The sequence below is a fragment of the Polypterus senegalus genome, chromosome 10 (assembly GCF_016835505.1).
Source record: "Polypterus senegalus isolate Bchr_013 chromosome 10, ASM1683550v1, whole genome shotgun sequence".
In the NCBI taxonomy this organism is placed as follows: domain Eukaryota; kingdom Metazoa; phylum Chordata; class Cladistia; order Polypteriformes; family Polypteridae; genus Polypterus; species Polypterus senegalus.
The window spans coordinates 29,545,022-29,561,113 of NC_053163.1; the positions used below are offsets into that span (position 1 = coordinate 29,545,022).

The 16,092-nt window shown below is 36.4% G+C and overlaps 2 protein-coding genes across 2 annotated transcripts in view; both read right to left on the reverse strand.

The window, feature by feature from the left end:
- The window catches only part of dmc1 (DNA meiotic recombinase 1), a 30,558-nt gene extending 27,178 nt beyond the window's left edge, over positions 1–3,380 (reverse strand). Inside the window, exon 1 of the mRNA XM_039764551.1 lies at positions 3,327–3,380. The gene's annotated coding sequence lies outside the window, so the exon portion shown is untranslated. The remainder of the gene's footprint in view (positions 1–3,326) is intronic.
- Positions 3,381–6,780: 3,400 nt separating this feature from the next.
- tomm22 (translocase of outer mitochondrial membrane 22 homolog (yeast)) lies at positions 6,781–15,026 on the reverse strand. The gene is made up of 4 exons (XM_039765594.1): positions 14,740–15,026; positions 12,887–13,005; positions 11,616–11,733; positions 6,781–8,009 (listed from the first exon to the last, which is right to left on the reverse strand). The coding sequence occupies exons 1-4, from the start codon at positions 14,830–14,832 to the stop codon at positions 7,941–7,943; spliced, it is 399 nt and encodes a 132-aa protein (XP_039621528.1). The 5' UTR covers positions 14,833–15,026; the 3' UTR covers positions 6,781–7,940.
- Positions 15,027–16,092: the final 1,066 nt, after the last annotated feature.

A 16,092-nucleotide genomic window follows, 5' to 3' on the forward strand; every position in this document is an offset into this window, starting at 1 on the left:
GGTAAATGAGCAACCCACTCACTTAAACTTGTTTTCCCTAATACTTCTTTCCAAAGAACAGAAGAAGATGCTGTTTTTTTATGAAATGTACAAACTCTTGCCCAACATACAAGTAAGTGTGCACATTTATGAATGAGACTATGGGTCTTCCTTAATCAGAACAAGATCGGAGCATTTTTCAGCAATAATTGACTGATAACCATATCTAATAATAATCATTTTCATCTCCTTGGTTATTGTTAGCAAATGTCAAAATAACTTTTGAAAGACTAATAATGAACCCTCTAACGCAAACCTGTTGTTTAAATTATTTGTTGTAAAGTAGGGTTTCAATGCTTCTGGGATTTAACTATTTAATGACACTTATGTTGCAATGCCACTCTAATGCAGGTGTCCTCAATCACAGCCCTGGAGGGCCGCAGTGGCTAAAGGTTTTCACTCCAGCCAGTGTCCTAATTAGAACTCAGTCCTTGCTGATAATGGAAGTTGGTGTTTAAATCTATGCCTTGTTAGTTCCTTTAGTCCATCCATCCATTTTCTAACCTGCTGAATCCGAATACAGGGTCACGGGGGTCTGCTGGAGCCAATCCCAGCCAACACAGGGCACAAGGCAGGAACCAATCCCGGGCAGGGTGCCAACCCACCACAGGACACACACAAACACACCCACACACCAAGTACACACTAGGGCCAATTTAGAATCGCCAATCCACCTAACCTGCATGTCTTTGGATTGTGGGAGGAAACCGGAGCGCACGGAGGAAACCCACGCAGACACGGGGAGAACATGCAAACTCCACGCAGGGAGGACCCGGGAAGCGGACCCGGGTCTCCTAACTGCGAGGCATCAGCGCTACCACTGCGCCACCATGCCGCCCCGTTCCTTTAGTCATCAAAGACAAATAAAAAAAAAAAGTTTATATATCAGTGGTCCTCAATTACAGTCTTGGGGGTCTGCAATGGCTGCAGGTTTTCAATTTAACCAATTTCTTAATTAGAAACCTTTTATTTACTACTAAAACAATATGTTTTTTGGGCTTAATTTTAGTTCTTTTGTCTTTTATCATTCAGAACCCTTAACTGCCTATTTTAGATTTTAGCAGCTGTATTTAAGTTTTAATTGTTGCCTGTTTTCTTAATCAGACATTAGTTAATAATGAGATGTAGATAACCAATAAAGCAGCAGCTCTCCAGCTAACGTACTTACATTGAAGTATCTGTGATAAAAAAGTTTAGAAATGAGTCGGGAATTGGAAGGACCATTAAGTTTAAATCTGTTCTGGTCCACAAAACACATGGATAATGCTCACACAGAAAGAAACTACAGTGCTATTACAATTCCTCTTGGATGAATGCAAGCATTAAAAAGTGAAATAGTTCAATACCAAGCTTTCATTAACAGCATGGATTGCTTTCTAATTAGGAAACTAGTTGGAATAAAAACATGCAGCCACTGCGGCCCTCCAGGACTGTGATTGAGGACCCCTGCTATAATGTTTTTGCCCTTTTCACTTATGCACGTTTGATTTTTATATTAGTAACTGTCCAAATTCATTAATAGTTGATTTGTTTTATTTTTTACTCAAAGATATTGTCAAAATGTATAAGAAATGTTTTGATTTTTTTATCTGAGTCAGAGATCCACTGAGCAGCATTACCAATCGCCAGCCTACCGCAGAAGGATATCTTTTGATGTCCATTTTTACCATTAGTTTTAGCAGTCACCAAGGGGACCTGTGGGTTTTGCCATTAGCCCAAATCTTTGGGAAAGCCAGTATTTTCCCTATTAAATTCCACTGATCTGAGCGGCACGGTGGCACAGTGGTAGCACTGCTGCCTCACCGTAAGGAGACCTGGGTTCGCTTCCCGGGTCCTCCCTGCGTGGAGTTTGGATGTTCTCCCCATGTCTGCATGGGTTTCCTCCCAAAGACATGCAGGTTAGCCGCATTGGCGATTCTAAATTGTCCCTAGTGTGTGTGTCCCTTGGGGTGTGTGTGTGTGTGTGCCCTGCGGTAGGCTGGAGCCCTGCCCGGGGTTTGTTTCCTGCCTTGCGCCCTGTGTTGGCTGGGACTGGCTCCAGCAGACCCCTGTGACCCTCTAGTTAGGATATAGTGGGTTGGATAATGGATGGATTCCACTGATTTTGCTAGTGTCGCTATTTAAACAAGTCAGCTTCAATTCCTTTCACTTGGGGACATTTTTTTAGAAGTAACAGTTAATTACAAGGAAATAGGATATTCTATAAGCAGAAAATATGTAAATCTGAACACAGCTGGCTAAAAAATAATAATTTGATAAACCTTCAGAAAGTAAAAAAGAAAAATCACTGCAAACTGGAGCATTTATCCCAAGCTACATACTTCTCTCAAACATCTATATTATGTTTCCTTTGGCTATAGCATTTATTTTCTGATTTGTTTTATTATTGTATTACTAGTGTTGGTTAAGATCCTTATTTTCATGTACTGTATTATATTCTTAAATATACAAAATGTGTGGATATTTTTGTTGTTATAAACTGTGTAATCTGCAACTGTTTCAAATTTGAAAACTGCTTCCCTTACATTCTATATTATATAGTTTGATCATTTGTAGGTGTTGTACTGAATATTTACACGAATAATTTGCTTTAATCATAGTTCTACAATAGTTAATATTTTTGTTTCTGGTCTCAGAAGTATTTCTTGCCCAATGGGTTGCTACTAATGTCCATCCATTCGCCGTTCTTCAACTGGCCCAAGCCTGTCAATTCGTTAATGTTTATCCGATGAGCACTGCATCTTGTCTATATTAAATACACTTCACTATGCCTAAATCTGATCATTTATTGGACATTCTGATTCAATGAATAGTACTGAAAAACACCAGATATTAATGCTAGAATTAGTCTTGCAGAAAAATATTCAACGATAACGATAGGCTTTTTTGCAACTTATGGTATCACTTCTTAAAAAAAACCGAAGGCCGAAGTAAACTAATGCCGTATCGAATGCTATATTTAGAGTACGAAGTTACTAACTAACTAAATAGATATATAAATAAAACAAATACCAAATCTTAATAACAAAGCAATACAACGTAAAGTCAATCAATTATTTGTAGGGTTGGATGGCGTTAATGCGATCATTTAAAATCTGTTGTCATTAACACCTTTTTTCAGTAATACTAATACTACAAATAATTGCCATTGATGAAACCGATAATCACAACAGTAAAAATGGCTTATTTAGGCTTTATAATTAAACCAATGAGCACTTCAAAGTGCATTTACAGAATAACAAAATCTTTCTGCTCTGTCGACAAACAAATATTTAAAGAGTACTTACTATGCTTCAATTAGAAAAATGCTAACACTAAAAACAAATTATCCAAAGGGCCTCGTCGATGCTTTGAGAACGAATTTGATAGACGCTTGAGAGACGAGTGAGCGCGAGCCAATCTGAATCCGAAGGACTCCCGCCCGGCTAGCCTCTCGAGTCCTATTGGTTTATAAAACAGTCCATCACGTTTAATAGCCTTTAGAAGCGCTTGTAGAACAGGCGGGCGTACCATTCGAGTCGACATCCAAATGTACTCTTTACGTGTTAGGTTTGCGCTTAGCGACGTGTTAAAACAAAAATGTAATTGAGTATTCAGTATATGTGCGTACATGTTTCCATCATTCAGACTTTAATAAATATAATTAACGCCGTGAAGAAAGTTGCGTTCGTTTACTGTGTACATAGCATATGCCAACGTAATTCATCTTGACATCCATTAATTTTCAGTGTTGGGGTGTGGAGAGGTTGGGACAACAAACTGATACAGCGGTTTTACAGCACCTACCACAAAAACGGACAAAATTCATTTTCAGGATACTTTACCTCAAAATGCATCACTTTCTTAAATACTGACTTTCCCAAAGGACAATATTACATGTTGCATTAAAAGTAAATATAACAAAAGTTAGACTTCACCAGCTTTAGCTTTGACGATGGCATTTCCACCGAGGCATTTGACATTGGAAGAATGGCAAATGTTTTAACTAGTTTTGAAGAGGGCTAAAAAAAACAACCTAAGCCGCGATATTTCTGACTAAAATTTTCGACTAAAAGCGTGCGTGTGATGACTCAAACACTGTGCACCCGAGCTTTCTTCCCATTGACGCTGATTTGAAAGATAGGCTTTACAACATAATAACATAGTCAGTGCTTGAAGATAGCACAAATGGATCAATATTGAACAAGGTTGTAATTACCATATTGATTTCAATCATTGCAGTGCTAAAAGTATAACAAGTTAAAAAAAATGTAAGCGATTTGTAACACTCGAGTGTGTTTGAGGTTATTCAGGAACTGTAGTCTTTAATAGGCTAAGTTCAGTAGGTGGGTTCTAAAACATTCTCCATCCATTTTAGGATTGTGGTGGCCAAAGGCTAACCCAAAGGGACTGAGCAAAAGCATGAAAACAAGCCTAGGCTGGACTGTAGTCCATCACAGGGGCACACACACACACACACATACATACTGTATACACCCCATATTAATATACTGTGACAAATTGTAAGAGCTAATTAACATTGTCTAAACACACACATATACACCCCATATTTAAAAGGTGTTCCAAACATCAAAAGCTAGTTAACTTTGCCTAAATAAACACATTTTATAATTAATTCCTTCTGTGCTTGAGCATGTCAGTCCATAGTAATTTTCATGAAATGGGACTGGCAGTTATGACAAATGTTAGGGAATAACAGAAGTTAAAGGCAAACTTTATTACAGCAAGTGATCACTATGGAGATCAGATGAATGAGTCATTCTCATGGTAAATTATGGGGTGACCAAATTTTTAAAGTCCCAAACTGGGACACTTGGGTAGCATGTATGCCCACACATGAAGCCCATCCTCATTTGTTAATGCTTGCTTTATCTCATTATCATCAGTGTGACCAGGAGACAGGAAAAAAAAAAAGAAAAAGTGAACACATAGAAATCCACACAGTGCATAGCAGTGTATACAAATAAATGCCACCACTCCGTCTTTGTCCGTTTCTTGTTCCTTATTGCAATGTTGTTTGAATATAAAACAAGTTGCTAATCAAGCAGAATTTCTTCTTGGAGTTTTGTGCAATCTTTTATAAATATATTGTTTCAAAGTTTGTCTTGGTGAAGCAATGTTGGAAGCCCTGAAGAACTATTAGATCGGCAGCCTGTTAAAACCAGGTCATTTTGATGCTCTTCAGTTATTTATTGGGGCACACAGCCTGAAATTTGAACTGTCTCTGTCACTGGGACATCTGGTCACCCTAGTAAATTATAGTCAGTAAAACAGTCATGCCATAAGGCACTTCATACCTAGATATCCTTTTGCTTTCCTTGCTTGTATGTTATAATTTTATATTTTGGAAGATCATTTAATGTACAGTGGTTTTCAACCTTTTCGAACAAGTGTTATCATTTTTAGTTAGAGAATTTATTTTTGATTCAGCAGATTCTCCATGGAGGTTCAAGTAGCTTGACAGATTAATATTCGATCAAAAAGCGGGGATCCCTTGTAGGGTTATGAGCAGCTCAATCATTTAGCAATACAAGGTGGAGTGGTGGCTCTGAGGCTAAGGATCTGTGCTGGTATCCCGAAGGTTGCCAGATCGAATCCTCATCACTGCCAAAAGAGATCCTACTCTGCTGAGCCCTTGAGCAAGGCCCCTAACCTTCAATTGATGCAGGGGTGCTGTACAATGGCTGACCCTACAGTCTGACCACAAGGGGTATGCGAAAAATAACAAATTCCTAATACGAGAAATTGTATAAGGTGAAATAAAGAACAAAAAGTAATGTCTTTTTTCTGGGGTTACTAGTGCTGTAGCTCAGCAAAACAGCAACAATTTATATTCAGCTTTATGTGGACCAACAATAAGCAATAACAGCATTCAATAATACTAGCCATGCCTCCCTTCTTGAAGACCAATGTAAAATTTGTACGGACCGGTGCCAGTCCATGGGAAACAATGGGTTAAAGCATTGTGAGGAGTGAAATGCAGATGCACCGATTCTTTTCCTTTTGCACTCAAACTGAGGGGAAGACTTCATAAACCAGGAACAACTTGCTGATGGACAGTTTTACCTGCATGCCCAGTTGGACTTGCAGATGCTGGATGTCCACCTGCTCAGACAGCCAGTGACAGCAAGTAACTTTCTACATGCTCAAGCTGTTTGGTGGAGTTTCAGTAACTTGTACTGGGGATCTGTTCACCATCACTAGCAGCAATCAAAAGTGAAAAAGAAAATATACAAGTTTAAGTTACACAGAATATTTCTCTGTTTTAAGATAGACAAGTTCTTAGATTCGCAAAAACTTTTCAATTGGAAATTTTTGGAATTTCAAAACTTAGTACAAGGCAATCTGTTTGAGATATTTCAATGAAAACAGAACTGCCTCTACAAATTTCCTTAAAAATAAGGGTGTCACACGAGTTGTTTTATGAGGACAGATGTACAGACAGACGTGTTTTGCATTAGACGTGAACACACCTAAAAAAGAAACTACTATACAATTGTATGTAAAAGTGGTGCACAACTGTATCATATTGCTGTGTAAATAATTACACAATAATATGTATGTCTTTTTTAGTGAAATATTAAATGACTGACTTGTATGCAATTGATCTTAGCTTTACAAACCTGAGAACATTTCTATTTCATAGGGGCTGTTACCATCTTAACAACTTTTCTAGTGACAATGACTACACGCTGTTTAACATTTCTGTCATAAAATATCACATTCCAAGAAACATCTATGCTCAGTTAATTTGCTCTTTATTTGGAAGATAAGAAAAAAAATAAACATCTTTCTGTACGGCCCAAATAAATTTCAGGTTAACAATTATGTGTCCATATGTTGAGGACCTTCGGGCTACTTTTATATATTTTCGCAATAATCTCATTGGTTTATTAGTTTAATGCTGATAACCCTGCACAAATGCAACAAGAAGTCAATTTTTTGCAAAGTGTTTAACAATGAAAAATATTTGCTTTCTTAACATACACGGACTGGAGGGCTCAAATGACAGTGATTTTCAAACAATTGTAAACATGTAAACCATCTTCATAGCTTGTCTAAAAACAGCCATATAAGAAAATTGGGTTATTTCCATCTACAAATTAGCAGTCATGTTAATTAAAGGAAATGCTGCCTTTGTTTAAAAGGTTAATACATAAATATTCAAAATGTAAATTTAACATGTCATCCTTTTTTGTCTTCATTGTAAGAACAAAATAAAACTATAAATGAAAATGAAACTTTGTTGCATTGCAGGAATCATTTTCACATAATTAACTACCAGGCTTAAATGGTTACATTTAAACAGCAACTATAATGTAATTTTTTTTTAGGGCTGTTAATATGTGGATTTGATAGTTAATAAATTGATTATTAAAAAAATTGGTGAAACAAGACACAGTAGTAATAAAAAAATGGAAATAATAAATTGTGATGCCAAAAAGGTGTTTTAAAAAAAAAAACGTGCTCAAATGATAGTAAAATAAATTCTTACTCACAGAAGAGAAAAAACATATTTTAGACTCAAGACAACCTTATTTTTACAAAACCAATTATTTACTTCACAAAACACTGATGTTTTAATTTCAAAAACATCCACGCCCTGTTGCCAGCATACATGACTTATTTAAGACAATATAAAATAAACATGTGTCAAAAGTTTTACTATTATCCTGTGTGCTTTTTGCAGGTCAAAAAGCAGTGGATGCAAACATGACTTCTTGATTTGTGTAACTGCTGTCCTTAATTTGATAACAAAAGTCAAAAGGAATAAACCTTTGGGTAACAATGGCCCAACAATGATCAGAGTCAACTTAGTCCTTCCTGCAGCAAATTTTGAAGCCTTAAATTTAATTATATTCTTCTACTGTTGAAGCAGAACAAAAATATGAAGGGTTCAATCATATTTTTCCAGGTGGTAGCATTCCTGGCATTGCACCAGACATTCCCGTATTTGGTCCAAGAAGGATCTAAACAAAACAAAAACAAATAATTAAACAATTACAAAATTGCCCAATGATCAGCAAGCAATGTCTTATATGTGTAATAGAATCATTAAACAATATCAAAACCATTCATCAATTTGTGAAAATTCTTTTGCATATTACGTATAAATTTAAAATTTCAATTAATTTATAAAATATTTAATCAAGCTACATTTGCAATCATTATTTTAACATGTGTTAAATATCGGCTGGGCATGCAATTATGAATTCACTGTACTCTATATATGTCACAGCACTACTACTACTACAACAGTATACCAGAATTTAGAGGTGTCCAATAATCTAACATGCAAGGTGTAGGCAATGTCAGCAGAGAAGATTAGGAATATACAGTTGGATCTCATCTTGGATCTCCCTATAGTGTCTTTCTGAAGATTTGTATACTGTTTAGTTAATAAACTGTTGCACTCCTATAAATAGCCAACTTGAGATATATTACTCTTTCATATGCAATATTTTATTTCCATTACTATATTATAATCATCACTATGCTCTAGTACATGCTTTTCCTTTTTGTTATCCATTGCTTGCTTTTCCTTCTTAATCTGTGAATAGGTGAAAATGCATTTCTGGAGCACTGTCAGGAGAAAAATTGAGAAAGCTCATTGTTTTCTTCTAGACGTCTAGAAAAGGAGAAGCAAAATCTGTACTTAGACATCAATTGGTTTATCATAGCAAAACATTATCCTAACATTGCAAAATCCCTGGCATTTTGTGACCCTAAAATCACTGGATCTTGGACTCACTGGAGTACCAAAGCTGCTGCTCTGCCAAACTCCATGATATCTGTTCCCTTTACACTTTCACACTACAAACTTCTGCACACTCTTGAGAAGATAGCAGCCAGAGCACTAACAGTCCTTCCTCGAAACTGCAGCATTCTTCTCTGTTGACTTCTAAATTGGATCTCCCTATATTGTCTTTTTGTAGATTTGTATGCTGTGCAAATGTACAAGCTAATTTTAAAACGGTGTGTTGATGATGTAGTTATTTTGTTGTCATTGTGGCTTTGCTCAGTCATTGTAAACATAAAACTTTTCCAGAGTATGATTCTCAACATCAAACGTGATTCATCCAAGGAGCTAGTGTTCCCTACAGCACACACAAGGATTCATGGGGAAAAGTGCAAACAGTCAAATTAATCAGGCTGGTAATCAAACCAAGGTTATTTAAATATCATTACCAATACAATTTATCAGGGCTAATTGTATAGTTAATTTTTAAACTATATATTGTTCACAGAAAATAAAGTGTTATCATTTTTACACCTTACAGATTCTACTTAAGAGAGCTTGCTCAATTACTACTTAATTTGCCTGCGAGTTTCAGAGTTATGAAGCATACTTGCCACTGCATCTTTGGTCTTTATCAGTATATGCAAATTTAAGTGTTGTATTTTCCCATCCTTTCTACATTAAATATCTAAGTAACTATTTCAGATCTTTAAGGTGTCTTATATCTAACTACTATTACACATAAAATGTATTGTTATTTAATATTGCTTCAAAGAGCCTTTTCCATGCTCCAAGCACTTTAAATAATCAAATAAAAATAAATTTAAAAAACAATCTAAAACGGTATTACTATGGTTACTAAAGTTATTACTTTTATATTATTATAATTATCCATCTATCAGTTTTCTAACCTGCTTGTCCAGTTTATCGTTACAATGCTGATACTTGTGCTTTTATCAATTAAAAATGTTAAGTAATAGGTTTATCAAGTAATTCACATCTGCATTTAAAACACTTAAATGTGAGAAGACTAAAAGTCTAAATCAGGGCAAACCAAAAGAGAAAAAAAATTATTTAGTTGAATCTTCAAATATCAAATTATCCCAGAAACATATATGGCTTTCAAAGGGTAATTAAAGAAGTCATTTCCGATCCAGAACCATAAAACAAAGTAACTGTCCATCCATCCATCCATTATCCAACCCGCTATATCCTAACTACAGGGTCACAGGGTTCTGCTGAAGCCAATCCCAGCCAACATAGGGCGCAAGGAAACAAACCCTGGGCAGGGCGCCAGCCCACTGTAGAAATAAAGTAACTGTAGTAGGGTATGTTGACACTTTTTTATGTGACTGGTCAGAAATGCAAGGGGGAATAAAAGAAAGCAAAAAGCATAACCTTTAATTAATGCTTAAAAATTCAATCTTATCTGACTAAAGGCAGTTTGCAATTTCATTCCAAGTCAATGCACTACTAATTAACATGCTAACCCACCAGGAAGCAGGAACCTGTCTGTTAAAGTGGTAATCATTTGATGACCAGCTTAGCATATAATAGCTTAGAAGTACTTAAACAACACTCCAGTTTATGAACTAATCTGTTTCTTATCTATATTCAAGGGAAAATGATCTTTAGATGTAAACCATCCTTGTACAGGTATACGTGGGAATACTATGATACATTCACATCCTCCTTCAATGTGAGTGCTTCTACAGTTGGGGGTGTGATGGGGTACAAACAAAGAAGAATGTTTCAACTTTAGTTAAAAATAAATTGTTAACACTTAAATTGACACTAAAAGGCAGTGTGTATAGAACTGAAACAAGTATTTCTGTAGATTTTTTGTAAGTTTTTTTTAGCTTCTATACATATTTTGGATGCGTCTTTCACTCTGTGGAGAGGTTAACACTGCTGACTCAACGATTCAGCGTCCAGAGTTAGACTCCCAAACTTTGATAGACTGCTAGTTGTCGGAGTAGAGTATGCATATTTTTCCATGCTTGTGTAGGACTCCCCCACCCCCACCCAAGAACTTAATTATTTCCTCCATACTCCAAAAATATGTGTGTTAGGTTAAATGAGAAATATAAATTTGCCTGTGCGAGCATGCTTGTGCTCTGCAAAGGACTGAAATTCTGTCCTAAGCTACTTTTTTTTGTAGTGGCCAATACTGATGGGGCAGACTCCAGGCTCCTCACATCCTGCATTGACTTAAGTGGGCTTTAAAATTACTTTATTATATAGCAACATGGTATATTACATATCAATTCAACTGCACCTATTGTATCTATATATAAATAAAGAGTATGATCTCGGTCAGGTTGTTTCTGAAATGTTATGTACTGGTTATTTTTATGATACTACCTTCTACACCTCTAAATATAAGCAAAAAGACCTGTATTTAATTCCAGTTTCTTTTTGGTGTTTATTAAGAAGTTCATATATTTAAAAGATAACAAAGGAATAAAATAAGTAATTTTATATGTCAGCTACCCTATTTAATTACTTATCATATCTTACTGCATATTGCAGATCTACCCTAGCCTAGGACCCAATTAGTTTCCAGTGAGATACCTATATCTAAAGGGAAAACTAAGTCTGTCAAATTGGAAAATTTAAAATAAAAATGTTAGATTTCAGTTTAATTATATTAATTAAATGTTGATGACTTTTGTTCTTCCAACAATTTTACATCAGTGAAAGTTTAGAGAAGATCAAGCTAATGCACAATAAAAGCATTTTTCATAGCATATTTTGCTCACATTTTCAAAGCAGGCCAATGTTTCTGGAGGTCACCGTATAAGAAAAAAATTATTTGAATTGAATTGGTACTTACCTGTCTCTGTTGCTGCAACTGCTGTTGCTCCAGCTGTAATTTTTCTGTTTCAAAGACAACAGGCAGGACTAGGATCATGAAAGAGGTGGTGCCAATCCAGAGAGCAGAACGAGTAAAACTAAAATATGTAAGAACAGCAGGAGTAGGTAAGCCAACTGTATAACCAATAACCATAAATAAAGCTATACAGTACAATGATTAATTTATTTGTGTGTCATGTGTAAGACAGTGACATGTCTTTCAATCTGCAGTGAAATGAGGTAGTGCCAATCCAGAAAGCAGAGTGAGCAAAGCTAGAATATGTAAGAACAGCAAGTCAAGTCAAGTTGGGGAGCATGCACTGGTACAGCACGTTGCCGCACCCACTACACGACAAAACAACCCAGGATCCCGGTTTACAACCCCCCCAGTCCAGTCCCACCTTCCAGAAATGACCCTCTATCTGCCGCAGCCAGGTGTTACGTGGGCGACCCCTTGGCCTGGTCCAGCCACTCGGATCCCCAACAATAAGGATCTTATGAGCTGGATTACCACCCTCAGGGAATCGCGACACATGGCTGTAGTGCTGTAATTAATGCTCCCTCACGATGCATGTAATGTGCCTCATTTGGGACTCCATGAGCAACAGCTCATTCGACACAAAGTCAAACCAACGGTACTCAAGGATTTTCCGGAGAGACACAGTTCCAAAGGAGTCCAGTCTTCATCACGGGTCACTGGATAGCGTCCATGTCTCGCAACCATATAGCAAGACAGGAAGCACCAGGACTCTAAAGACTTGGACCTTCGTCCTTCTGCATAGATATCGGGAGCACCACACCAGCGACCTCATGACCCCCATACTCTCCCAATCCATCTACTGACTTCAGAGGAAGAGTCACCAGAGACATGAATGTCACTGCCAAGCTAAGAAAACCTCTAGACGAGGTTGACACTCTCTCCGCAAAAAGACACACTGCTGATGGCTGTGCCCAAGCGGTCATTAAAGGTCTGGAAGAACAGCACTGAAATAAAAACGCTGTTAAACCATTTTCCAACAAAATTATTTAGGGAATTATACCGATACTATTTTTGTTCAAATTAAAACAAGTAGACACATTTAAAATGCATTTATCAAATACATTCAAGATTTGGTTATACAAGTTATCACACCACAAATCTTTTTGCCATCTTTAATCATTCAGTGCTATAATCTTGGGTCAGTGGAAGTTTTGTTATCACAGCAGGCCCTTATAAAAACACCAATATTTAAGCAGGTTTTGTTCAGTTACCTGTACAGCTTCTTTGCAACGGTGACAGAACAGTTTAGCGTGACACCCACTGCATTCCGCATACCATCTGGAAACATTTCTGTTAGCCCCCAAAGCCTTTCTGAAAGGGTCTCATCTAACTGGAAGTTAATAAAAAAAAAAAATATATATATATATATGCACACACACAATTCAATACAGTGAAACATCAACACATCTTAAATTGGAAATCATTTTTAAAAACATGGTATACAGATAGCAGGCTGGGGATGGGTTTGGGTAACATGATTTATATTTTCCTTCTTTTGGAAAGATGTTCCATTAAATCTCAACACCATTTTTGGCTACAGGAACACTATGGGCAGAAAATGACATCTTTACTTCTCAGAGACGAAGAGTCACCTTACCAAATATTTTTTCCACATTGTATTTTAAATGCATATCAATAGTATAATACTGTGAAATCAGTTTTGTGTTTGTGCATTTAAATAATATGATATATGATGAATGAATGTTGTAGGGAGTTAAACATGTGTTTTTCTTTTACCTCTGCAGTAACTGTTAAGGCATTTAAAGCAACCTTTATTTTCAGGCCACACAACTACTTAAAAAAAACCTAAAACCTCCTCTGTTGTGCAGTCTTAGCAAGTATGCTCCTCCAACGCAATCTTTTACCTTGTTCCTTTAGAGCTTGACATTTGCCTATTTAAGTGTGCTTGTTCATGTACTTTTGTGGAGGATCAAATTTGGTGACTGTCAATGAACAAAAAGCTGTTTTCTGAAATATACAGCTTAGTTAAATTCACTAGATGTGCGCAAATAACAGTAATGTCATTAAGCACCTTAGTGCTTTTACTTTATAAATGCTAACCAGGTAACCATTACTGCAGATCCATTAACATGCAAAAACACCACATGATCATTAACATACATAAAACAATAAAATACCCAATAATAGGAGCAGATGTTATGATGTTTTTTAGTCAAATTTCATTCCCACAGCCTTAGCAATCCAGTCATTTATCCAGTCCTCTTTGCTCATTTGTGTGGACTTGCATATAGGCTACTGTATGTATTAAGGCAAGTGTATGAACAGTAAATGGACTTTATGTGAGCATGTATGTATACTCACTACACACACACTTTCAAAATGAACGATACTGCAACTGTTTATTATCTATGCTGTTCCACTTATATGTATGTAATGTCTGAGTTTTGTTATAACCACCTTCAAAGCCTCCCTCCCAGCTAAGTTTCTATACATGCGATACTGGCAAATGAAAGTTATTTTTAAATACTACATCTAGTTTTATATATGCCACTGTTGTAATCAATAAAAATCAGTAATGGCATACCGAACAAGCAGCTTGATAAAAATGCTTAAGTAAATCATAAGAGCCCAATGTGGGATTTGTTAAACTTTGATACACAAGCTTTTTTTTTTTTAAACTTACGAATTTTATATGCGTTAACAACAATCACGATTAAACTCCTAGGAAAAAAAAGTCTTCATGCAGCAGTGTAATTATGTATACTTAATTCAATTTCGATTACTTTTCCAGTGCTGATGCGTTTACATTTACTAAAATAATTGTACCCGGTGAGCAAATGTGACACTGAGGAATTTAAAGCTCACATTCCTCTTTGCAAAGAAATAAACTCGACATCAGACAAACAAAATATGCAGACCATATATACACACACACAACCCCTAATAATTATAATTTTTTGGACAACCATGACTGTCATCTATCTTCACATTAGTAGAACCAAACAGCCTATCAAATCTGTGAGCATACTGTAAGATTATTTAAAACATCCAAATACAAAATGTTAGGAATTCATGTGACGTCTATAGGTTAAACTGTGCTCACCTCGTCATCGTCCTCTTCTCCTTCGATTTCGCCTTCAGGTGCCCTTTTCTCTACTGGGCCTGCAACTTGAGGTTGCTCTTCTATTTCTGCCATCACAACCAACACACAGCGACTTACTAGGAAGCTACTTCAAATGTCAAAAATGTCCAAACTGGAAAAGCCGCTGTTGACTAGAAAAAACCTCCACCCCTCTCTCTGTCGTGAATGACACGGCAACAACGTGCAAGCTAAAAATCCTGATTTACTACACCGGAGGTCACCGGTAGCTGTCATGAAGAAGAGCATCATGGGAATGCAAAGCGCACGCTTCTGCACAGTGAGTGTCTTGGCACTGCATTAGCGACACCTTTCGCATAGGAGGAACAAGCAGCGAGCGATCGATCAATCTATCCATTAGGAAAATTACTCAGTGTGGTCGAGCAATACAAACGGACCAATCAATTTACTTTTAGAGAGAGAGGGGTTGGGAGCTTGCGCTGATTACAGCACGTTGAGCCCATAAAAATAGTCGATTTGGGGAGGCGTGGCTATATGGATATCTAAACCTTAAAGCACATCTAAACCTTAAATATACTTCATCTTCTAGTCTTGGCAGCTCAGATAAGATCGATCTTTGGACTGTTTCTCCATGTGCTGTTCTTTGTTCATTCAGGAAAGATTCGATGCGAGGCGAGTGATTAACTAATAAAGGCTTAGATGTAATGATAGTCAAAAGTTATTATAACTTTTCTTGAGTGCTAATAGGGTGCTTATTAGACTCACTTAAAATAAATAATGCCCCATGAATATTTATTATGTTGTTTTCCTGACAGTTAACGTATTGAAAATGTATGCGCATACCTTGATTGAGGTCAGAGCTTTCAAACTGCGAATATCTTCTGTATGCACAAAATATTCTGTATGCAGATTTTTGCCTTTGAGCCCAAACGTTAAGTAGAATTCACATCTCTAAAAAAATTAAGGAATCTAAACCTTAAACACATAATTACTGGAATAGCAAATATTTTTCTCAGGTATAGAAATTAAAACTATAGGTAATGAAAGTCTTAATTAAATTAAAAAATGAATCATATATTGCAATAGGAAGCTTCAGCATGTAAAGAGGGTAATCAATACCCTCAGGCTGTGTAAGAGTTAAGCATTAAAGGAAATGCCCATACCTTTTCTCTAAAGAAATCTGGAAGGCCACCATTATTTACAAAAGTGGGGTCTTGGAATGAGCCAAGTGATAAGATATAGTGATTACTTTGGCCAGATGGCTCAAAAAATTCTTAGGTAATAAGATAAGGGTTGAAATGTAATCATGTCCATTAGGAGATTATGTATGCCTATTAAGCAGAAGAAAAACTGATA

Coding starts and splice junctions, on each gene's coding strand:
- tomm22 (XM_039765594.1), bottom strand. CDS start 14,832: ATGGCAGAAATAGAAGAGCAACCTCAAGTTGCAGGCCCAGTAGAGAAA. Junction 13,006..14,739: donor GAGAAGAGGACGATGACGAG/GTGAGCACAGTT, acceptor ATTAACTTCCAG/TTAGATGAGACCCTTTCAGA. Junction 8,010..11,615: donor AGTTGCAGCAACAGAGACAG/GTAAGTACCAAT, acceptor TGTTTTGTTTAG/ATCCTTCTTGGACCAAATAC.